The 25,360-nt window shown below is 40.0% G+C and overlaps 1 protein-coding gene across 1 annotated transcript in view; it reads left to right on the top strand.

Moving 5' to 3' along the window:
- The window catches only part of CROCC2 (ciliary rootlet coiled-coil, rootletin family member 2), a gene marked incomplete at its 5' end in the record, with an annotated part of 111,184 nt that extends 89,171 nt beyond the window's left edge, over positions 1–22,013 (top strand). The window contains 5 exons of the mRNA XM_081329888.1: positions 821–1,261; positions 2,892–3,041; positions 18,549–18,680; positions 20,255–20,434; positions 21,924–22,013. Of these exons, the coding sequence (XP_081186014.1) occupies positions 821–1,261; positions 2,892–3,041; positions 18,549–18,680; positions 20,255–20,434; positions 21,924–22,007 (987 nt within the window). The 3' untranslated portion in view covers positions 22,008–22,013. The remainder of the gene's footprint in view (positions 1–820; positions 1,262–2,891; positions 3,042–18,548; positions 18,681–20,254; positions 20,435–21,923) is intronic.
- Positions 22,014–25,360: the final 3,347 nt, after the last annotated feature.

Genomic DNA, 25,360 nt, shown 5'->3' on the forward strand with positions numbered 1-25,360 from the left:
TATTAGGCAGATTAGATAGCAAAGGTATTTAGCAAGACGAACTGTTGCCATGGAGAACCTGGATGTGGCTAGTCCAGCAACTTCCTAAAAATAGAAGCCCAAGGTACCTACTAGTGTCCAAAAAATTCTGAGAGGACAGGTCAGCGGGGCAACAAATCCACAACAAGGAGAGATCCCAAATACATTAAAAGAAGAAGGTTGAGTGGAGAGACTTTTGCCTCTGGTGTAAGATGAGGGTGAAGGTTCATACTCCAAGCTTGTAGGTTGGTTTCTGAACGTTTCATTACCAGGCTAGGTAACATTTTCATGCTGAAGATGTTACCTAGCCTGGTTATGAAATGTTCAGAAACTAACCCACCCTGCTCAGAGAATGAACTTTCACCCTCACGTTTGCCTTTACTGGGAGACAGCCCATATGGATAATATCCATCTGGAGTGGGTAAAGACCAGGTTCTCTGAATTAGTGTTCTCATTGTTAGATGAGTGGGCATTGCACTTGTCTTTGTTCTTTGACTAGCTATTCAGTGAAGATTGTGCCAGTAATCAGCAGAATGAGGCTTTAAATGACATCTGTAGTAGCACTCCTAGATATAAGATGTTCCCATAATTTAATCCAAGGTCATCATGTGTCTCCTTAAACATGTTTCGCAGGAGAGGAGGAATTGACAGGGTCTAAAGGTTCTTCTAATTTTACATTCTAGGATTCTACTGTGGTAGTTTTGTAGTAAGGCTCTGATTTCACCTGGCTTTGGTGGCCAGTCCACAAAGTTAGCTGCTCTTCTCCCAAGCTTCTGGTGTTCGAGATGTTTTTACATTATAGGAAAAAGTCAAAGGTTTTAAAACCAAGGAAGCCAAGCTGGAAACAGAAAAATGGAAGCTAAAAGAAGTTCTAGAAGCGGCAGAGAGCAGGGCCACCAAATTGGAGCTGAGCCGTAGAGCAGTGGAAGGAGAGCTACAACGAACACAAATGAGCTTGACTTCAAGGGATGAAGAGATCCAGTCCCTGCTAGAGCAAATCCAAGAACTTCGATGCCAATTAGGGGAGAGGGAAAACAAAAATGCAGTACTGCAACGAGAGCTTGATCACCTGACTCATTCGCTAGCCAGGACGGAAGGCACTGAAAGTCACTTCAAAGATCGGGTACAAACACTGTCTCAGGCACTCTCCAGTGCTACTGCTGGAACGTCCTCCCTGCAGGAGAACATCTCACAACTCCAAAAGGCTCTGACAGCTGCAGAGCAAGATCGTCGGCTGCTCCAGGTATGAAAACTCAGTTGTTCCAAACAATTGGTCATCCTTACCTGCACATCTCAATTAAGTATCTTAGTATCTAAAGTCTAACAATATTGTGCTGTGCAAATCAGTCCCTTTCCAGTACTGGGTATCTGTTACATGTCCCCTGCTTTCTTTGAAAAAAAAGCCATGATTGAATCATTCAAAAGTATTTAAATGAAACAGCTGATATCAGAATCCAAATTCAGTTTGGTAAGCCCCTGCAGCATCTCCTACATGTAACATCCTTTCAAAATTTCATTGATATCATGCTCTTTTTTTCTTCAATAACCCAAATTCAGATGTCTTGTTAATGTGCTTTGTCTTAAACCATAAACTGTGATTACTAACTTTAAAAATATCCAGGAAGGTATGTAGTAGAAGACATACTTTGCATGCATATTGACCCAAATTTAGTTCTTAGCATCTCCTGATAGAGCTAGTCCTCTCATGAAACTTGTAAATTGCTGTCCATCAGTATAAGCAGTTATACAAACTGGATGAGTTAAAGATCTGACTAATTAATTTTGTTTGTTCCTAAAAATTTCTGAAAGAATATCAGTGCAAAGAAAAAAAACCCACACTTTTCATTAATATTGCAGTACAGTTTGTTCCTTTCCAATGGTCTGAGCTGTGATGGAAGCAATGGAAGAGGCAGGCTGGTTTGCCAGATTATCTTTAATCATGGAAATGGTCACTAGAACAAAACAGAACAGAACAGAACAGAATAAAAACTTTATTGTCACTTTGTACATACACTAATCGGCATACATTAAAGTAAAATTTCGTTGCATACAGTTCTCATAGGGATACCACCTCCAGTATACACTACATAAATATGACAAAAATAAAAGTTGTGGGTCATCAAGGTGAACAGTAGCAGACTCAGGACACAGCCTTGTGGGGAACCTGTACTCACAGATGGAGTTGGAAACTTTCTTTCCAACTTGCACAAACTGGGACCTATCAATAATGAAATCAAGTATCCAATTACATAAAATAGTATTAAAATCTATTAGACCCAGTTTGTTCACCAGATGCTAAGGAATGATTGTGTTGAATGGCAAACTAAAATCAACAAACAGCATTCGCACATGAGTATTCTTCTCCTTCAGGTGCACCAAGCTAAGATAAAGCACACAAGAAAATGCATCTTCTACAGAGCGGTTCTTTCGATGGGCAAACTGTAATGAGTCAAATGTAGGGGGAAGGCATGAAACCATATAGTCCTTTACCAATCTCTCAAAACACTTCATCATAATGGAAGTGAGTGTAACTGGACGGTAATCATTAAGGAATATAATTATAGTTTTTTGGGGCACTGGTACAATGAGATTGCAGTTTTAAAACATGATGAAACCATGGCCTGATGCAACGAGAGATTGAAGATGTCTATAAGAACAGTGGCCAGCTGGTCAGCACACTCCTTAAGTACTCACCCAGGGATATTATCAGGACCCACAGCTTTCCAAGTATTGACTTTCCGCAGGACCTTCCGAACAGCAATTGTATCAAAGCTGGAAAACTGCTACAAACATTATATTATTTAACCAAATGTCCTTGAATTATTCTTTCATTTCATTTCAGGTTGAGTAACAATAATAATAATATTTTCCAGGATCGCTTTGACTCCATGCGACAGGCATTGTCAGATAGCAAGAGGCAGAATCATAGCTTGACTAATACTGTACATTTGTTACAAGATCAGCTGGCTGACGTGGAACTGCAGTACAGAAATCTGGAGAAGCAGAAGCACCATCTCCATGAAGTAAGTGATGATGGGAGAGGAGGATTTAACAAAATGATCTTATGGCTGCTTATTATCTTGAATCTACTTCAAGCCAAGTGGGACTCCATCCTTAATTGAAGATTACATAAATTATAGCAAGCCAAGTGTCACAGAGACCCTCCCTTTGAAAAGTGCATATGCCATCATTGTTGAAAAATGGCAGAACCCTTTTCTGTAAAACTGTGCAATTTTATGAATTGTGTTTGTATTTTCAAAGTTATTGTGGCTATTATTTTCCCTGTTGAAATATTCAACCAGAAGAAACCTTACCAATACTTTTTTTTTAAAAAAAGTAACAAACTGCATCCACCAGATTTTACTATAATATTTTATTGTATCATAACTTTCTTTACTCTTCATAGTTAACTTCTTCCAGCTCAGAGCATCTCCTGCACTGAAAAAAATATCTCAGGTTCTAGGTTTCTTGGCAGAAAAGGCAACTTAAACAATTTCACAGTCATAAAGGACTCAAATGTCTATACACAAGTGCACAGAGTATGAACAGCAAACAGAGTGAACTAGAAATTTAGGTTAATGAGGGCAGATATGATATTGTTGCCATTACAGAAACATGGTGGGATGAAACTCACAAATGGAACACACAGCTAGAGGGATTTAAATTATTTAAAAGAAACAGACCAAACAAAAGAGGAGGTGGAGTTGCTATCTATATAAGAAATAACTACATCTCTACAGAAATAGAGCACAACAATGATGAAAACTGTCTTGACTGAATTTGGATCAAAATAAAAAGCGGGTGGGGGTGGGGGTGGTGGAAATGACATTGCCATAGGTGTATACTATAGGCCATCCAACCAAACAGAGGAAATAGATGAACTTTTTGCTAGTCAGCTAACTAAGGTATGTAGGAAGCACATCGCAATAGTAATGGGAGATTTTAACTACCCTGATATCAACTGGGAGACAAACTCTGCACCAAGTGGAAGATCAAACAGATTCCTGACAAACCTAGCAGACAACTTTGTCACCCCAAAACTAGAGAAGGGAACTAGGGGGTTAGACATTTTGGATCTAATTCTCACTAACAGAGATGAAATGATAGAAGGTGTTGAAGCCACAGGAACCTTGGGAGGAAGTGATCATGCAATATTGGAGGAAGTGATCATGTAATATTGGAATTCAACAAGCAATAGAATACAGTGAAACTAGAGCCTTGGACTTTAAGAGAGCTCATTTCAATAAACTTAGAGAGAGCTTGGGAAGGATTCCATGGATGAGAATCCTCAAGGGGAAGACAACTGAAGAAGCCTGGGAAATTTTGAAAAGTGAAATAGGACTTCCGGGTGGCGCTTCAGCGGCGAGGAGAGTCAGATTCGACCACCGGCCCTTCAATCCTGTTGAAGCGGCGGAATAGCCGACGATCAGCTGTTCCGCCGCTCGAAAACCCTTCCCCTCGGGCAAAGAGGGGAGGGGGAGCTTCCAGGTAGGAGTAGAGCTCCCCTAGAGCCCCAGAACATTTGTTCTGGAGCATGAAGGGTGAGAGCCCACCCGAAGCCTGGGAATTCTCCGGACAAAGGACTCTTCTGCTTTAGCAGAACAAGACGCTGAATCCACTCCTGCCGGATCTGATTGACATCTTGAGTGATGGTAGCAGCAGAGCTGATGCAGGAGCAAGATCAAGTACAAAGCTTTAACTCTGAAACTCAAACTCTCTTCCTACTCCAATGATCGTTTTGAAAGAAGGGGAAGATGGCGCCTGACTGATTTTTTTTCTTTTTAACAAGAAGCAAAAGTGTTTTTCTTTAAAGTAAAGTTTTTGAACTGAGTTGGAATATGTAAAATAGACTTTTAAACCTTAAAAGAGCTACTTATAATTTGGAGGTGCTAAAAAGTTATTTTTAAAATTTGGTTATTTCACAGTTTAACTACAAAGTAATAAATGGACTAGAAAGTGAAAGTGTGTATTGAAAGTCATTAGTTGCAAAGATGGCTCCCAAACCGCATAGACTGTTTTTAAAAGTGCGGAGGCATTGTTTGTTCAGCAATCTGGAACGCAGTCTTTGAAGTTACCTCCCGAAGCTGCTGCATCTGTATTGACTTTAAAAGATTTACAATATGCTCTAAACAATGCCTTAAAATTTCAGTCTGAAAAAATATTTGAGAAGGTGGCAGAATTTATTGGAAAGGAGAGCAAGAAAATAAGGGAGGATACTTTGATGGCACTTCAAGTGTTTTCAGGCTGTATTGAGAATCTGGATGAATGTGTGGAAGAAGTGAAACAAAATAATCTGATGCTGGAGGCTAAAATGGATGAAGTGGAGAATAAAATGGAAAAACTTGAAGATGAAACGATGATGATGCAATATAGAGATATGGAATTCGCCCTGAGGATCAGAGGTTTGAAAGAAAATCCGCAGGAGAATCTGGAAGAGACATTGGTGGATGCCCTGGCGCCTATTTTGGGGTTTCAACTTGAGGACTTTTTTGGGAAGATAGATAAAGTATTTCGTGTTAATTCTTGGATTGCTAAACAAAGGAAATTGCCAAGGGATGTGGTTGTGTATTTTACAAAGAGAAAGATTAGAAATGAGATCATTCAAATCTCTTATAATAAAAGACTTAAAGTGTCTAATCAGGAGGTTTTGATTCTGAAAGAGATTCCTCCAAGAATTTTGAGAAAAAGGAAAGATTTTTTTTTTCTTTCTGACAGATGAATTAAAGAAACAACAGCTTCGGTTTAGGTGGGAGATACCAGTGGGGATTGTGGTGAATTATTCTGGAGAAAGATATTGTCTTAATACAGTAGAGAAGGCACGTGATTTTTATTCTAATGTATTGAATGCAGGCTTACCGTCATCCTCAGAAGAAAAAAAAGGAAAGGAAGAAGGAGAGCGACAGTTACAAGAAATTGTTTCAGAGGCTGTGCAATCCTTGGCTTTATTTAAAGATCTTAAGATTCAAAGAATGACACGGGCTGCATTTAGATTTAAGGAATAATAATAATAATAATAATAATAATAATAATAATAATAATAATAATAATAATAATAATAATAATAATAATAATAATAATAATAATAATAATAGAGATTAATGGAGGACTTTGATAGAAATAAGATTTAGAAATGGAACTTGTTAAAGATCATAGGATAATCAAGATCTAACAATGATGGATATTTGGGGATGGTATTTACAATAGATCTTAAAAATTAGTATGTATGTATTTAAACTGTTAGTCTAAATGTTGAAGATGTGGTTGTGATGATGCAATGTATTATGTATGGTTGAATTGTAAAAGATTACAATTTTAAAAGTTAAAGTAATTTAGTGGAATATGTAAGATCTTTAAGAAAAAGATATTTATAACTAATAACTATAGTAGAATTTTTGGTACTGTTATGTTGGAAGAAGGCTGATTTGTTTATTATAGAAGAATGGATTTTGAAAGTTTTGAATTAGATAGAAATGGTAGAATTTGGAATATGTGAAGAATATTTGTAATGGAGATATATTATGATGTTTAAGGAGAGTTAAAGCGCGACTGGATTTAAAGTGTAATTATAGTTAGTTAGTATATTTTAGATTAAGATTTTGAAAATAATACCCTGTATTCTGCTTTGGGAAGTTGGGGGGGTTGGGGGAGGTAGGGGTATTGGGTGGGTTAGGGTAGGGGTTAGGGGTAGGGGTAGGGGGGTGGGGTTTATGTTCAAAAATGTACTTTAAAACTTTTTAATAAAAAAGTGAAATAATTAAAGCCCAGTCTAGCACAATACCAACAAAGAGGAAAAATAACAGCTCTCAAAAGAAACCAGCATGGCTGCACAAAGAACTCTCTGATAAACTGAAAGATAAAAAGGACAAGTATAGAAAGTGGAAAGATGGGTACATAACTAAGTCAGAATATCAGCAAATAGCCCGTGCCTGCAAAGATGAAGTGAGGAAAGCTAAGGCTCAAAATGAACTAAGGCTTGCGACCAAAGTCAAAAATAACAAAAAAGCTTCTTTCAACATGTAAAAAACAAGAAAAAAGTGAAGGAAATGATTGGTCCATTAGTGGGAGAAAGTGGCAAGAAGGTGACAAGCAACAGGGAGAAAGCAGAACTATTTAACTCATTTTTTGCATCTGTCTTTACACAAAGGGAAAAAACAGACCAACTTATCAAAAATAGTGCCATAAAAAACAGAATAGAAATACAAGTTAAGATAGGCAACAAAATAGCAAGTGACTACCTGTCCAGCCTATAGGGTTCAAATCACCAGGAACAGATGGATTACACCCCAAGGTTCTCAAGGAATTGGCAGATGTGATCTCAGAACCACTGAACTATATTTTTCTAAGATCTTGTAGCACTGGGGAACTACCAGAGGACATAGAGCTGATGTAGTTCCCATCTTCAAAAAAGGGGAAAAATGGATCCAGGAAATTACAGACCTATCAGCCTGACCTCAATACCTGGGAAGATTCTGGAAAAGATAATCAAACAATGAATCAGCGAGCACCTAGAGGCAAACAAAGTCATTACTAAAAGCCAACATGGGTTTGTCAAAAACAGATCATGCCAGACAAATCTTATTGCATTCTTTGACCAAGTGACAAAATTAGTGGATCAGAGGAATGCTGTGGATATAATTTACTTGGACTTCAGTAAGGCATTTGATAAAGTAGATCACAAACTACTACTTGATAAGATAGAAAAATGTGGGTTAGACAGCATCACCACCAGATGGATTCGTAGCTGGCTAACCGCATCTACATGGAGGGAAGTGTGCAGTGGGGTGCCCCAGGCCTCTGTTTTGGGCCCAGACCTCTTCAACATCTTCATCAATGATTTGGTTGAGGGGATAGATGGGGAACTCATCAAATTTGCAGACAACACCAAGCTGGCAGGAATAGCCAACACTCCAGAAGACAGGCTTAAGATACAGGAGGATCTGGACAGACTTGAACAGTGGGCACTATCTAACAAAATGAAATTCAATGGTGAAAAAAGTAAGGTTCTACATTTAGGCAAGAAAAACCAAATGTACAGGCATAGTATAGGGGGTACCTTGCTCAATAGTAGTGAAAGGGATCTTGGAGTCCTAGTGGACAATCACTTAAATATGAGCCAGCAGTGTGCTGCAGCTGCCAAAAAAACCCAACACAGTGCTAGGCTGCATTAACAGAGGGATAGAATCAAGATCACGTGAAGTATTAATACCACTTTACAATGCCTTGGTAAGGCCACATTTGGAATAATGCATCCAGTTTTGGTCACCATGATGTAAAAAAGATGTTGAGACTCAGGAAACAGTACAAAGAGCAACAAAGATGATTAGAGGTCTGGAGGCTAAAACATATAAGGAACGGCTGCTGGAATTGGGTATGTCTACTTTAATGAAGAGAAGGATGAGGGGTGACATGATTTAATTTAATTTAATTTAATTTATTGAGATTTCTATACCGCCCTTCTCCCAAAGGGACTCAGGGCGGTTCACAGGGCATGTATAAATAACAATACAAAAATTAAAAAACAATTAAATCAATGCCCAAGTTAAAACAAGAATGATAAAAAATAACAAGCCTATAAAAACCCATATACCCCCATCAGGCCAGACCCGCTAGTTCAAATAAATGAGTCTTCAACCCGCGACGGAAGGATCGGAGGTCTGATGCCGTCCGGAGCTCAACCGGCAGTTGGTTCCATAATGCCGGAGCACCCACAGAGAAGGCCCTCCCCCTGGGGGCCACCAGTCGACATTCCTTGACCGGAGGCACCCTGAGGAGGCCCTCTCTGTGGGCACGCACAGGGCGGAGGGGAGTCGACGCCGGCAGCAGGTGGTCCTCGAGGTATCGCGGACCCATGCCATGTAGGGACTTAAAGATCATAACCAAAACCTTGAACCTTACCCGGAAGACAACTGGTAACCAATGCAGCTCACGGAGCAAAGGTGTAACATGGGAGTACCGGGAAACTCCCAAGACAACTCTCGCGGCCGCATTCTGTACCAGTTGGAGCCTCCGAGTAGTCTTCAAGGGAAGCCCCATGTAGAGAGCATTACAGTAGTCTAGGCGAGAGGTCACGAGCGCGTGAGTGACCGTACATAAGGCCTCCCGGTCTAGATAGGGCCGCAACTGGCGCACCAGGCGAACCTGGGCAAAAGCCCCCCTAGTCACGGCCACTATATGATCCTCCAAAGTGAGTCGTGAATCTAGGAGGACTCCCAAGTTGCGAGCCCTATCCACAGGGGGTAAAAGCTCACCCCCCATAGAAAGAGATGGAACATCCCAGGTGTCCCGGGAAGCCGGAATGTACAGCCACTCAGTCTTGTCAGGGTTGAGTTGAAGTCTGTTCCTCCCCATCCAGACCCGAACCGCCTCCAGGCAACGGGACATCACAGCGAGGGCATCACTGGGGTGGTTTGGGGTCGAAATAAAAAGTTGGGTATCATCAGCATATTGATGATACCCAACTCCAAAACCACGAATGATCTCACCCAGCGGTTTCATATAGATGTTGAACAGGAGAGGCGAGAGGACCGACCCCTGAGGAACTCCACAAGCGAGAGTCCTAGGGGTCGACCTCTGCCCCCCTGCCAACACCGACTGCGAGCGTCCCAGGAGATAGGAGGAGAACCACTGAAAAACCGTGCCTCCCACTCCCAGTCCCCTGAGACGCCGCAGCAGGATACCATGGTCGATGGTATCGAAAGCCGCCGAGAGGTCTAATAGGACTAGGACAGAGGAATATCCCCTATCCCGAGCCCTCCAGAGATCATTCACCAGAGCGACCAATGCCGTCTCCGTGCTGTGCCCGGGCCTGAAACCCGATTGGTAAGGGTCCAGATAATCCGCTTCATCCAGGACCAGAGGGAGCTGATGCGCCACCACACTCTCAACAACCTTCGCAAGAAAGCGAAGGTTGGAGACTGGACGAAAGTTGTTCAATACAGCTGGGTCCAAGGCAGGCTTCTTGAGGAGAGGTCTCACCACCGCCTCCTTCAAGACGGTGGGGAAATAACCCTCGCTCAAAGAAGCAGATATAACCGCCTGGAGCCAGCCTCGTGTCCTCTCCCTAGCTGCATAAACCAGCCAAGAAGGGCACGGATCCAATAAACATGTGGTGGAACTCAGCTTCCCCATAATCCTGTCCACTTCATCAGGGGTCACAGAATCAAACTCCTCCCAGATAACATTGACAGGACCGCCCGTGTCCTGATCGCCAGACTCTGCCCAGCTGGAGTCCAAACCGGTCCGAATCCGAGCGATTTTATCTGACAGATGTTGACTAAACTCCTCGGCACGACCCTGCAAGGGATCCTCCCTCACCTCCTGATTAAGAAGGGAGCGAGTCACCCTAAACAAGGCGGCCGGGCGATTATCTGCGGACGCGATGAGGGTGGAGAAGTAATTATACCTCGCCTCCCTCATCGCAGCGAGATAAGACCTAATGTAGGTTCTTAACCGCAATCGGTCGGGTTCAGATCGGCTGGACCTCCAGCAGCTCTCTAGGCCCCGTTTCCGATGCTTCATCTCCCGGAGCTCCGCGGAGAACCATGGAGCTCGCTGGGATCTGCACCGGGTCAGGGGCCGCAAGGGTACAACCCGGTCAAGTGCCTCAGTGGCTGCCCTTTCCCATGCTTCCACTAAGGTATCCGCCGAGTTGTGAGTAATGGAGGCAGGTGGGGACCCCAGCGCCGCTTGGAATCTATCAGGATCCATTAGGCGTCTGGGGCGGTACCATCTAATTGGCTCCGTACCCCCACGGCGGGGGGTGGCAAAATGGAAGACCAGCCGCAGGAGGTGATGATCGGTCCATGACAGGGGCATAATAAATGGAAAGCCCCCACCAAGATCATCCAACCACCGTCCAGATAAAAAAATCAGGTCAAGGGTGTGGCCTCCCTCATGAGTTGGTTCAGAAATTACCTGCGTCAGGTCCATGGCCGTCATGGAAGCCATGAACTCCCGAGCGAGCTCAGATGAGCCTCCCAGGGATGGTAGATTGAAGTCTCCCAAAACTATAAGTTTGGGGAACTCAACCACCAACCCCGAGAGGATATCGAGCAGCTCGGGCAGGGCTGCCGCTGCGCGACTAGGCGAAATGTACACGAGCAGCAAGCCCAACTGCGCCCCAGAACCAAATCTCACAAAGAGAGACTCACACCCGACTATCTGAGGAACGGTGGTCTCCCGCGGACATAAGGTCTCCCTAATGATCACCGCCACACCCCCACCCCTACCTTGAGCTCGAGGCCGGTGTAGCACCCGGAAGCCTGGTGGGCAAAGGTCAACCAAAGGGACCCCACCCTCTGGGCCCAACCAAGTCTCCGTGATGCAGGCCAGGTCCGCATGATAGCAGTGTTCCAATATCTCAGGGGCTGCCACAAAGAAGAGGGAGTCAAGTTATTCTCCAAAGCGCCTGAAGGCAGGACAAGAACCAATGGATGGAAACTAATGAAGGAGAGAAGCAACCTAGAACTAAGGAGAAACTTCCTGACAGTTAGAACAATTAACCAGTGGAACAACCTGCCTCCAGAAGTGGTGAATGGAAGTTTTTAAGAAGAGACTGGACAGCCATTTGTCTGAAATGGTATAGGGTTTCCTGCCTGAGCAGGGGGTTGGACTAGATGACCTCCAAGGTCCCTTCCAACTTTACTTTACCACTATTACTATTACTAGTATTGATTGTCATTGGATTTGGGGATTTGGTTATTTTTCTTTTCTACCTAAATTCACCTAATTGTCTTTTGCATCATTGTAAGTCACTCAAGAGTCTTTCTTGAAATTGAGCAGCATACAAATTGCAGAAGTAAAAAAGATAAATATTGTAAAATGTAAAATGTGATTTTTTAAAAAATATTGTTTTAAAGAGAAAGATTTTTAAAAGAACCTTACAAAAGAAATTTTTGTGCTTACAGGAATAGAATTTCTATTCTTCCTGGCAATGAAAATATTTGCAATCTTTGTTTTGCAATTCCTCTCAAATAATTTTGCTATACGTACTGTACATGATTACTGCTCTGATGTTCTTTGGATGTAATCCAAACAATACACACAGTATTGTTCCTTAAAGTGAAGTTTCAGATTACCTTTTAGGTTATCTCCTTTCCTTGTCTGTTCAGAGAAGTAACTAACATAAAGCATCAAGGCACTGGTTCAAATTCACAGAACTCATTTGTTACACATGTGTTTGATATCAGCAAGGGCATTCTTGGATTAGCCTAATTAGCACTAGCAATGGAAATGCATAATCCAAACCATCCAGCAGGTCCTTCCACTGAAATTAATGTGAGCTTCTAAGCGACCTTTGTACATTCCACATGCAGCTCCCATTTTCCTACTCTAATGCCAATAAACCTGTACAACATATGGCATTTCCTCAAAGTTTTAGCCAGATAAGGGCTGTTTGAATATATAACTGTCTGCAGGAATAATTGCAAGGTACAGTAAGACGTCAGGAATTTTGTGTATTTGGATATCAGACTTTCAGTGTGAATTTTCTCAGATAGGTTGTTACATAGAGAAGCAGATATTGGCATGTAGCTCTTATTTGCATTTCTGTTCATCTGAACTAGAATTGATGGAGAATTATGGTCAGAAACCTGTTCAGACACATGTTGACTGTCCTTGCTGTAAGTCTTAATGGAAATAATTTCCTTCATTGTAGCTCTGCTTTTGGTAGTGGCTTTCTGATAAATCATGCTAAAAATGCATTGTTTATACAACATACTAAGATAACACCAAACCTATCATCTAGCATGATGTATGAATGCAGACACTGATATATTTATATAAACCATTGTAAATGGCTACACAAATACACCATCTTGAGATGATGATACCTCACTCTAAAATGAAAGTACAAACAAAAAAAATTCAAGTGGAACAAATCCAGAGACACTGTTTGACTCTGCAAATGGATAATGTTAGACCTGCCTTGTTCTAGTCCTCTGTTCATAACTGCTAGCAGTTTTTATTCTAATAGAAAAGAATGTAACTCAGGATTTAACAGTTGGTTTCTTCATAATGTCTGAGCTAGGTTGTTTTCTTACAGACTCAACTAGTTAACATCTTCAGTGTTGGGGCAGTGGGGTTTCCTGGTTGTTTATATACTATATATTGGCTTGCCCTATCAGTCTTGGTCAGACTGTGGCTTCCTCCTTTATGGTTCCTTGTTAATAGTAATGTTTCTTCCCTATATTGGGTGCTTCATACTGATCTGGGTGTTGACTGGTGATGGGGATGTGTTCTAGGCCATTTCTTTCTTTCCTAGACTTTTGATTGTGTCTTTTAAATGGTATGTAAACAACATTCATTTTTACATGTCTATTTATGGCTGATTTATCTGAATGCCAAATTTCCAGGAAATCCTTAGCATTTTTCGGGTTTGGTTTGGTTTGATAGTTTCCCAGTTGAAACTATAGTTGAGCCTGACCATGTGTTGCAAGATTAAGGAGCTTTCATCTTGTTGTGGCAGTTAGCCATTTGATGCTCATGGATACAGTCTGTCGGTCTTCTACCTGTCCTCCTATGTAGTGGCTGTTATTCTGTTACACTACCGTGTTTCCCCGAAAATAAGACCCACTCAGAAAATAAGCCCTATCCTGATTTTTTGGGGTGTTGCTAATATAAGAACTACCCCAAAAATAAGCCTGGGGTGGGAGTGGGCATAGCCAGCACAGGAGGCAGTCAACCGGCAGCAGCCACAGCCAGTGCAGGTAAGTCCGGGCATAGAAGCAGAGGTAGGGGGGAGGCAGCCAATCCAGTCTCCCTCTGGGCAAAAAATGTTTGGGCACCTATGGGGGGGCTTGGAAACAGAGTGAATCACTCCGTTAGCAAGCACCCATAGGCACCCAAACACTTTTTGCCTGAAGGGAGAAATGAAGGAGACTGGAAGCTTTGTCTGCTTGCAAATGGGGCGCTTGGAAATGGAGCAATTCGCTCCATTTCCAGTGCTCCATTTGTGCCCATTTTTCACCTGAACAGACAACTGATGAAGACTGGAAGCTTTGTCTGCTTGCAAAAGGAAAGAGTGTGGCAAGCGGAGGGAGGACGCAGGGGAGGTTTGTGCCGCCTGGTCCTTCGGCTTCCCCTGCCTATCCGCGCTGCTCTCCTCCTTGCCTGAAGGTGCATTCTGCTGGCACTGCCCTCACCTCTGAGCATCTGCCCCGGGAAGCCCTATAAGCCGTTGCGGCCGTGGGCAAGCAGACAGTGGGAGGGAGCCAGCAGGTGGCCGCAAAGTCAGACATCCTCCGAAAATAAGTCCTAATGAATCTTTTGGTCCAAATAATAATAATAATAATACCTGGTCTTATTTTCATGGAAACATAGTATATCTTGTAAATATCTTTTGAGACTGAGAGAACACTACAGGAAGCAGGGTTCAGGCCTGTTTATCATACTGATCCAGCAATAGTTGCACTTACTGATAATATTTGGAGGAATCAGGATGGTGGCAGGTGGATTCATTTTGTCTCTTCTTTATATCTCACAGCCTTTGATACCATTAATTGTAGTATTGTAGTAGAATAATTGTAGTATTATTCTGGACAGGCTTAGAGAGATGAAAATGGGAGACACAGTATTGCAGTGGTTTTTCTCCTATCTCCAGCATTAGTTCCTTGTAGGTTGTGATAGAGAAGAACAGCCCTAAACATGTAAGATCTGGGATTTCACAAGGATCTATTGTGTCTCGAGTTTTTTAAATAGCTACCTGATACTGCTAGGTGAAGTCATATGAAGATAGAGGGTTAGGAATCATCAGAATGCTAATGACATTTAATTCTACATCTCTGCCCCAGTAATAATAAGTATTATTAAGTAATAGTATCAAATATCTGGAGAGTAGGGCATGGATTGGGAAGAACAGGCTCAGCTTCACCATTGGCATGACTGAGTGGCTGTACATTTTGGGACTACTCACAGCCAAAGACTTATTTTTGCCACAGAATGGATTAACCTTCCTCTACATTGAGCTGGTATGTAATTTGAGCATTTTTCTAGATTCCTGACTCCGGCTTGAGAGGTACTATGGCTAGATGGGCCTTTCCATACCTCTATCTTGTGTGCCAATTGTGCCCATTACTGAACCAAGAGATCCTGCACTTGGTTGCTTCCCATGTATATTAATGTAATCTGTTCTACATAGGGATATCCTTGAAGACCACTTGGAAGTTGAAGCTGATCTGGAATGCAGTGGCATAGTTTTGTGTGTATGTATGTATGTATGTACTGTATGTGTGCTGTATACATAATTATGTATAATTATGTCATTCCTTATGTTATGCTACATTACATTATGTTACATTATGCTAAACAAACTTATATGGCTGCCAAACTCACACACAACTCCAACAGATTACAATATTACAACTTCAAACCATATAACACCTCTATTCTGCATGCTGTACTTGTTCCAAGCAGAATTCCTAGTGTGATTGAAGGTGCTGAGTGTCACCTATAAAACCCTTCTTAGCATAAAGCCAAGTTATCTGTGGGATCACCTGTCTCTAATTACTTCTTCAATGACTGACAGTGCTTGTTTGATGGTATTCTTATTATTCTGAGTTATTTAAAAAAAATGGAGCACACTCTTTTATGTCCCTTTCAGAAGGAAGAAACCCCTCTCCTATTTTGCAGCTGTTCTTACATTCTCTGGGTCCAAAGGGGGGAAGACAAATTACAGATCATTATGTTTAGAATAAATTTTAAAGAACATGATCGCAAATTCTGGTTAACTAATGGCCCAATTTCACATGCTAAACCAAAATAAATGTAGAGTGCCATGCAGAGCAAGTCATAGATATTCCTTACTACTATGCTTCATATATGCTTAACTAAAAAAAACCTGATGCATTTTCTGTCATATGTACTAATTTAAGGGTTTTTTTACTTGTTTGTTTTTATTTAAAGTTTTGAATTAGAAGTTGTGGTGCTTTTTCCTATGCTTTATGTGTATGATTTTTATTTAAAAAATCTGTAGCCATGATTATTCTATTTCTAGCTGTTGTGAGCATTCCTAGAAAGGGTTAAAAAATTCCTGCCAGGTCCCTCCAGAAGTGATAGAAAGAGTCAGGCCAGGCATTTGTTGGAAATTATTTATTGTTCTTGGTAGATTTTTCTAGCTGGAGAAATGAAGAGGGTGACGAATGTGCTATTTTTCTGTTATGGCAAAATAATGTTACAAGCATTTATCTCTGCAAGCATAAAATAGCCGTATGTATAATGCCCCAGAATTCCCCCATGCAAAACTTATTTCCCTGGGCTGAAGAAAGGGTAGTTTCTAGTTAATGAGTTCCAGAACATCAGGCCAGCAGAGGTAATTCATATCAACCTCATAAAACCCTTTATTGATGTCTCCAGAGGGGAAATCCGGATATGACCATTTATTTATTCTGGATTTTGTCCATGTATTTATTCTGGATTTTACCTCTCTCTCCTCTGTTTAACATTTGCTTCTAGTGAGTCTGTATACTGCTTAAAGAGACCCCTTCCTCAAAGCTGTTATTTGGAAGTTTTTTCATCTTGCATAGCATATGTCCATTAACTCTTGCAACCCACAGCCAATTCAATTCTCTCCCTATATGCTCTTATTCAGTTTGGGAGACATATTTTGCAACATTGGGAGGCGTGGATTTTCTTTTCCCCCACTCCCTTTGGATTACGGTCTCAGGAATTGTTCAGAATGGTTGAACTAATGCAAAACTAGGGGTTGAGCTAGGATGCCACACACTTTTCCATTATAATGGTGTTATCTCTCCTGGTAGATGTATGGCTACCTCTTGTGTGATTTATTAGAACTATCATGTGTATTGCAAAAATCCAGCTATTAGATTATTGCAGAGCAATATTAAAAAAACTTCTCTTTTCTGCAATACTCTGAAGTTTGGAAGCCCAAATACAATTGTTCTACATTTACTACATTTACTAAACTTGTCTCAACAGATATGAATCTAGATTTAAGGGATGCATCCTACAGAAAGACAAGGCCTTTTTCCAAAACTTTCCTTTTTTTTCTCATTAAGAAAAGTAAGCTTTCCTTCAGCTTGCTTACTACCATAAGCTGTCTGGCTTATGGTAAAACAATCCCTAGGCTAAACAATAAGACCAAATCCAGCAGAGAAGACTCAAAATCCCCACTTAAGTTTAAAATGAAACAAAGCAAAAGACCTGGCTACTAACACTGATGAGACAAAAACAGGAATGTCAGAGATTCTGATAAAGCAGTTCCGTGAGATGCTTCAGTGGGATCTGCCAGCCTTTTAAAGGGAAAACAAGATCAAGATTAAATGGTAAAACAATCCCTAGGCTAAACAATAAGACCAAATCCAGCAGAGAAGACTCAAAATCCCCACTTAAGTTTAAAATGAAACAAAGCAAAAGACCTGGCTACTAACACTGATGAGACAAAAACAGGAATGTCAGAGATTCTGATAAAGCAGTTCCGTGAGATGCTTCAGTGGGATCTGCCAGCCTTTTAAAGGGAAAACAAGATCACCAAACAGGAGACCAGGAGCAGCATCTATGGGGGGGGGGGAAACAGATCAGCCAATTTTGATAGCCTGATCAGAAGTCTTCCAGGGGATTCCTATTGAACCTTTTTAGCATGATGCTGAGTCATATGAAAATCAAATGGGGATATAGATGTATATAGAACACATCAACTCCATTCCCAACATTCAAATAGCAGGGATCAACACAGAACAATCAGACAGAAAACAATAATCAAGAAACCATTAAGAAACTACACCAATACCAAAACAGGCAGGACAAGCTACTGTATATAAACAGGCAGCAAACTCCACACCCACTTGCACTGATGATGTTACCTAGTTGGGTAATGAAAGAGCAAACAACCAAGCTCAGTGACTTCTAAGAACTCCATGGTAACTGAATCTGAATTACCTTTCTCATCCATGCAGCAATATCCACAGAGAGGGTCAAAACAGGAAAGGTGACAATTGTGGTATCATATTCAAGCCCTGCCCATTTATAAGTACACACAATGTTGATAAATGTATTAAAAGAATGGTGCTTCTTAACGATGTCATGACCACCATGTTGCCTATTTTATCCTCTTTCCATGCTTCTCCTCACTGTTGAACATAAACCATCCTACACATCATCCTATTCAATGTTCATATTTGTACCTTGAGTGCTCATTCCACTATCACGCTTGCATCTAACATTCCCCCAATATGCAGTGGAAGAGAGATGAGATGGACGGACAGAACCAATTATGACCATTAAAAACCTGATGGAAAATAATTGTTGTATACTAGAGACTATATTATTAAAACAGAAACAAGCAAAACGGAATTGCATGTGTTATGATCAATGCCAAAATAAAGCTACAGCATGTGAATACAGATATTGGGTTCAATCATGCTCAGTTTGATTCACACCAATGTTAAGTCACAAATTATGGTTCATAAACAGCACTTCAAAATTGTGTTCACAGATTGTACTGAACAAGAACCAAATACCGTAATCCATAATTTAGCATTATCTCTGAATAAGGGATTTTGGTGTCCTTTTTGCAGGCAGAGCATGAGACGTTTGGGAAAGAAGATGACACTTTTAGACTCAGTCAGATGAGAGGGCAGCTGGATCTATCTGTGAATAGCATACAGCAGGAGATGGAAGACATCATGATGCAAAATGAACACCTGCAGGTTTGTTGGATTTATTGAATCTAGAGATTACTGGACAGATTAATTATTCAGAAAGTGGTGCTACAGAGAGCTTTGTAAAATAAAAATATTATGTGCATTCTTATTTGCTAGTCTGAGAAACTTATACCTTGTACTAACAGCCCATCCACCCTTTGGCTGGTGTGTTGATAACAGCCTAGTTTACTTTTTATCACCTCTTCACAATTGCTTCAAGCACAATAATTAGAGGAGAAAGCAGCCAAAGCTCATACCTAACACTCGATTTCTTTAAAAAGTCATGGATCATATTCTACTGCAGAAGAGAAGAAATAATTTCTCTAATTATTATAAACCACGTTATAAAGACAGGGTGAAATGAAATTCATGAGCAACTGGCAAGCAAAGAATTGTCTGGGTGCTTTGAGGAATATTTGGGGGAGAATAATATACATTCTGGGGAATTACTGAATGGCAAGAGAAAACCAGCTAAACAAATGCCAGTTATGCTTTTGTCTTGTCTATTTTCCATTTGTTCTCCAAATGCACTAAGTCTAAGATCTGACCTGGAAGAGACACAGATTACAAAATCCAGCCATGTACATAACTAAGAGAAGAAAATACAATACCTATTAATGTAGGTCTTCTTCTGCCACAAGAGACCAGTTTTGGCTCATGGTGAACATGCCCTGTCCTTTATCTGCTGCCTGCAAGAAAGAAAGAAAAAATCATTTGAGAAAAAAGGAGAAGAATCAGAAAAAAGAAAAGGGATTATCAGAGACAAAAAAAATCCTTTAGCCCCACCCGCCACTTGCTTCAGGTCAGGCTATCATGTTAACAGAGTACAGGTAGTCCTCAACTTACAGCAGTTTCTTTAGTGACCGTTCTAGGTTACAGTGGCACTGAAAAAGTGACTTATGACAGTTTTTCATACTTATGACCTTTGCGGCATCCCCATGGTCACATGATCAAAATTCAGATGCTAAGCAACTGGTTCATATTTATGACAATTTCAGTGTCCCGGGGGTGTGTGTTTTATATGATCACCTTTATGACCTGACAAGCAAAGTCAATGGGGAAGCCAGATTATTTAAGAACTTTGTTACTAACTTAACAACTGCAGTGATTCACTTAACAACTGTAACAATAAAAGTCATAAAATGGAGTAAAATTCACTTAACAAATGTCTCGCATAACAGAAATTTTCGGGTCAACTGTGGCCCTAAGTTGAGGACTACCTGTACCTTGTGGCACAGTGGTTAGAATACAGTATTGCAGCCAAACTCTGCCCACAGTCTGGAGTTCGATCCTGGCAGACTCAAGGTTGATTCATCCTTCCATCCTTCCAAGGTCGGTAAAATGAGGCCCTCATTGTTGAGGGCAACATTGTAAGCCATTGTAGAGATTGTTGTAAAGCACTGTGAAGTGGTGTATAAGTCCAAGTGCTATTGCTATTGCTACCTCTGAAGACATGCGACCTTCAACAACAAAAATATTGCTAACCTCTGCAGTTATGAAGCTCTAGAAGCCAACTTTACTAATATGTTCAACATCACAGCCCCATGAAAGTAGGTATTATTTTTGTGCACTTATTCTAGGTCCAGATTGCAGAGCTGGAACAAACACATGCCCAGCAACTAATGGAACTGACATCACAACATCAGCTAGACATGGACCTAGAAGCAGAAAGACTACGCAGTGCTCAGCTCCAAGCTGAACGGACATTGCAATCCCAGGAAAGAACCCATCGACAAAGGGTGAAAAATTTGGAAGAACAGGTACAATATATGTGTAGACTGAGTATCTTTTTCTTAATAATCCTTATTCTATTGATTTCTAAAATCTTTAAATAGAATATTGACATGCACACTAAAAGATTTATAAAAACTTCCTGTAGTTATATGAGTTGGTATGGTGGTTGAAAGAATGAAGAAAATTCTGAGGATTTGGTTTATTTAAAGGCAAAATAGTGAAGACATCAAGGAGAAAAAAGTTTGTTGCTTCTTCCAAGTTCCTCTGTGAATGAACATGAGTCCAAAAATCTTAAAGCAGAAGAGAGAAAAATCATTCTGTCCATTGGATTTTCTAGATGAATAATAAAACTCTTTTAAGTATTTGAGTTTAGGAAATCCTATTAGTCTAATGGATGGATGGATGGATGATTGTAGTTTATTCAATAATCTTTGGTTAAACAAGCTTCAGTTCAATGAGCAAAACTTATTCTTCTAATTCATTTTTGTCTTCATCATGATTTGAACATGTCATAGTAGCTTGGTTTATGCCAAACATTGTCATAAAACCACTATGGCTGGATTTGCACATGAACTTAAGCCAAAACCAAACAAACCATGTTATAGTTTATGAATGCACATAAAGAACCCAGCCAATCTATGAGATAAGTGAAGGCTACCAGGATAATATCAGGAAGGAAATAAATAAAATAAGACAATTGATGGAGGGGTGCAAGTTCAATTTTCATCTATGCTCAGCACAAGAATTTCTTATAATAGGAACTGTAACTGTACTTGATGTGATTTTGCTTAGCGATCCTAAACCAAAAGCATCAATTTACTGGCATTATGAAAGTTTGTGAGTATTTTAATATTCACAGTACTTGAGTTATTTCCCCAAGAAAGAAAAGGTATAAGATTTCCTCCCACATTGCACTACAGTAAATCGAAATCTGAATTTATGCCATCTTTTTTTATCTTGATCATACAGCATTTGATCAGCATTGCCTCCTAATCATAATTAAAGCCAAATAGGAAAATCTTTCACATCAGGACTATGTGTAAATCAGTATGATTTTTTTCTTACTATAATTTCCTATCTGAAGCTCTCTCATTCTTAAAACATGTTTTTTAGAAGTGAAGAAAGGGATTATGGAATGAAGTTGCAAAAAACAATTAAGGGTATTAATTTAAACAATTGAAGATAGTGCTTATGCTATCCCTACAACTTTGATTTCTGGAAACTGAACTAATGTGAAGATGAAGCATTGGTTTAGACCAGTGAGAACTGTATCTAAATCCTCATTATGGTCATGAAGCACTCATAGTAACTATATCTCAGCTTTAATACTTACTGGGCTTGTGAGGTCAAAATCAGAAAACTTTAAGTACTAGAAAAATGTAGTAAGAAGGATGATTTGTCCCAAAAATTCTTTAGGCTGCTCTGATGACCCTGATACTGGTTGCAGCTGAAGTCAGAACTCTGAATTAAATTATCTATTCGTATTTATTTTTTGCTGCGCTTATGTTTTTACAGGTGAATTCTCTGAAAGAACAATTGGATCAAGAAGTGAGAAGACGACAGGTGTACCTGAGTCAGGTGCTTCATACAGTAAAATGATGAATAAGCCAAACATTGCACCTGGATCTAAGATGGCCAAAAAGCAGATCCATCCTTCAGCATGATCCATACACTCAAGATTTGGATTCATTCATTTCTTGCATTAGTGCACTCAACCGATGCACAGAGAAACTGGAGATCCAAGACTAGCAATACTAGAATGCAGTATTTCTCCACCCAAACAGCACATACTCTGAACACTTGGAAGGCACAGTAAAAATACCAAATAATTAGGCAGCAAACTGCCAAAAGGAAACCCTGCTGTGCAGGCAGCTGTTCCCTTTAGGATGCTTGAAAGCCAGGGCACCAGTGCTTAACTAATTCATTTAGAAAATCTGACAGGGAATTCTCTTTCTTTGGGTCCTGGGGTAGTGTATCCCTGCATGATCTCTTGGAGCTTTCAGTACTGGCTGTACAAACTTTAAAATTCCAGGTGCCAGCTAGGAGCACCCTGCTATTTATATATCTCTGCATTTCCATCAGTTGTCAGATTGTTTGTCCCTCCTGCTGGCAAATATTGTTTGATGCACTGTGCAAAATTAAAGCTTCCTCTTCCTGCATAGTTATACATGTGGCGACTATTTGGTTGCAGTCATTCAGTGCCACTATTAATCTGTACATCATATGAAAACATGAAATACACAGTTCTGCTGGCACCAGATTTATAACACAGTACAGAGAAATTAGGAAGAATAGTGAAAACAACACCCAGGAACTGATCAAATCTTTTGCTGTGTCAATGAACATCAAGCCATTTTCATGGTGGCAGGTGGCTGGAATTAATTCAAACCTAAGTCATTTTATGACATGCTGGACTCCAGATATGTCAAAGTGTTAACATTTGACATCCACCCACTCTGCCAGCTGACAGGCTCCAAGAAATCCCTACTGGAATCAAACACTGGTTTCCCTGGGAATGACAAGAAGCCATCTTGGAATTGCTGTCAACATCACCTGTTATCATTGTTTCACATTTTTTCCTTATGAATATTTGATTTTCCAAATCAAGTTTGAAAACGCATATTGTCAGTGAGTAAAATAAAAAACACATTTCCTAAATTGAGGAAAGTCGTTTACATTGTTTTATAGAGAAATGTGGTATACAGTATGTTTCCACTGGTTTGCAATAGGTAATATTTAAGATATAGCCCTGAAATGTGGACAGCTTTTAACAGCAGAGAGTTTTCTGGCAGATTTATTACAGTGTAAGCTGTCAAGCCGGCTGAGAATCACTTCGTGCATCTGATGATGTGGAGTGTAGCCAATAAAACTTTTGTGGCAAAACAATCTGTTTGTCCTTCTGATATCCCCAAATCTCTTTATTAAAATAGTCTTGCTACAACAGTTAAAATAGTCCCCCTATTGTGTTAATCTCTTTCTTGATTAAACACAGCATAAAGGGCCCACTGTCCATATTGAATCCCATACAGTGCGTCATACTTGTATTACAAAGTAAGATCCAAATTTATTCATCTAAACAAATAAGCTGATACTTCTATAAAAGGGGACTAAGGATTGCTAAGAATTACTGGAATTCTGAAAATACTCTTCATGATTCTTTAGAGAAAATCTTTGATGGTTAAAATCTGCTTAAAGCTGACTTACCCGAGGTTACATGGTGCGCATCAAGAACCAGATGATGAAGTTTGCAGTCATTTGTATTAATGTTGATTTGTATACATTTTGCTTTGACTCCAGAACACGATCCGTACTGTGGTATATAAAGGCACCAATGGGCCTAATAAACCTTTTCTTTGGTGCCTGCCAAATTTCAGGTTCTGTCTGAAGTCTAACATCTAAAAAGCTTTTAAAGCAGGAAAAGTTAGGGAATACACCAGCAGCAGCACAGTTATTTCCACGGATGCCTCTACATTCTACATATGATCCTGTTCAGTTGAGGCGCAGCTCCTTGCTTTGTTTGGGAGTATGTTCACCTACCTAGAAAAATAAGAATGGTAGTAGAAGCATTCTAGTGAACTGGTGCTTTTTAATCTATTATATTATCTGTGACTTTAGTTTTATGATTGAACAAGACCGCCATTTTATAGGACTGACTACAACATTTTCTCCAAATTCCTGAGACTCAATATAAAGCAAAAGATGTATATACCCGTAGGTTTAGACCTACTTATATGCTGGAATGTAATCCCAATTCCACTCATTGTTTATGAAATGCAGACGTGCATGTGCCCATAATGGGGTTGATTTATTCATTCTTTAAACTTCTCTAAATCAGGATTAACTTTGCCAACCTCCAAGGAGCATTTTCTGCACTAAACCAATAGGTGATGCTTTTTTTGTTATTTTATAAAATAATATAAATCATTACCTTTAATGCTAGAACATTAAGTGCCAAGCAGCAAGAGGGAGTTTGTTCTATTTCTAATTTCCACCACCTGCTTTTGACCTATGCATGGGCAAAGAGCTGGAAATCCCAGAAAATATGTATGCACTGCTAACAAAGTCAGTTCCAATGAAGGAAAGTTTCCATGGGTGAATTTAGTTAATCTGATGTTGTTCCTTCTGAGCCCCGCTGTTCTTTTTCTGCTCATTTTCAGTTCTTACACAGGAATCTGTTCCTTGGCCTCCATTCAGCACTGAAACAGACCTTGCAATAATTACCACAGCAGATATTTCTACTGCTTTTTTAGTATTGAATACAAGCAGCTTCAAAACAAGGTCCCAGTGGAAAAGAGCTTTATCTTCCAAACATTGAAAGCTAAACATTCTCCTTGTAGCTACCAACAAACACTGGAAAGTTTTTGTTTTTCTACAAAATGTATCATAGCAGTTGCAATTGTGTGGATGTGTATTTTTTGAAGGGTGAAAAAGGATTAAAACAAATATCAGCTTTGTTAAGCCATTTCACACTCCTATTGGATCTTCTTAGTATAATTCGTAGTTCAGACTAGTGGAAATGAAGTTTTAAGAGGGATCTGACTTACTGGACATGACAGCAAGTCCCATCAAAAAGCAACCAGAATTACTTGATACAAATCTAACAGCTTGTTGAATTTAATAATATCTAAACAGATGTGTTCCAGGAAGCATGCCCCACTGGATTCATAGGATCTATTTTTGAGACTGTTCCTTTGAATGGGCGCACAACTATGTCTTACTTTAATAATAATAATAATAATAATAATAATAATAATAATAATAATAATAATAATAATAATAATAATAATAATAATAATAATAATAATAAGAAGAAGAAGAAGAAGAAGAAGAAGAAGAAGAAGAAGAAGAAGAAGAAGAAGAAGAAGAAGAAGAAGAAGAAGAAGAAGAAGAAGAAGAAGTTGGAAGGGACCTTTGGAGGTCATCTAGTCCTAAACCCTATACCATTTCAGACA

Source organism: Vipera berus (assembly GCF_964194415.1).
Source record: "Vipera berus genome assembly, chromosome: 5".
Lineage (NCBI taxonomy): Eukaryota > Metazoa > Chordata > Lepidosauria > Squamata > Viperidae > Vipera > Vipera berus.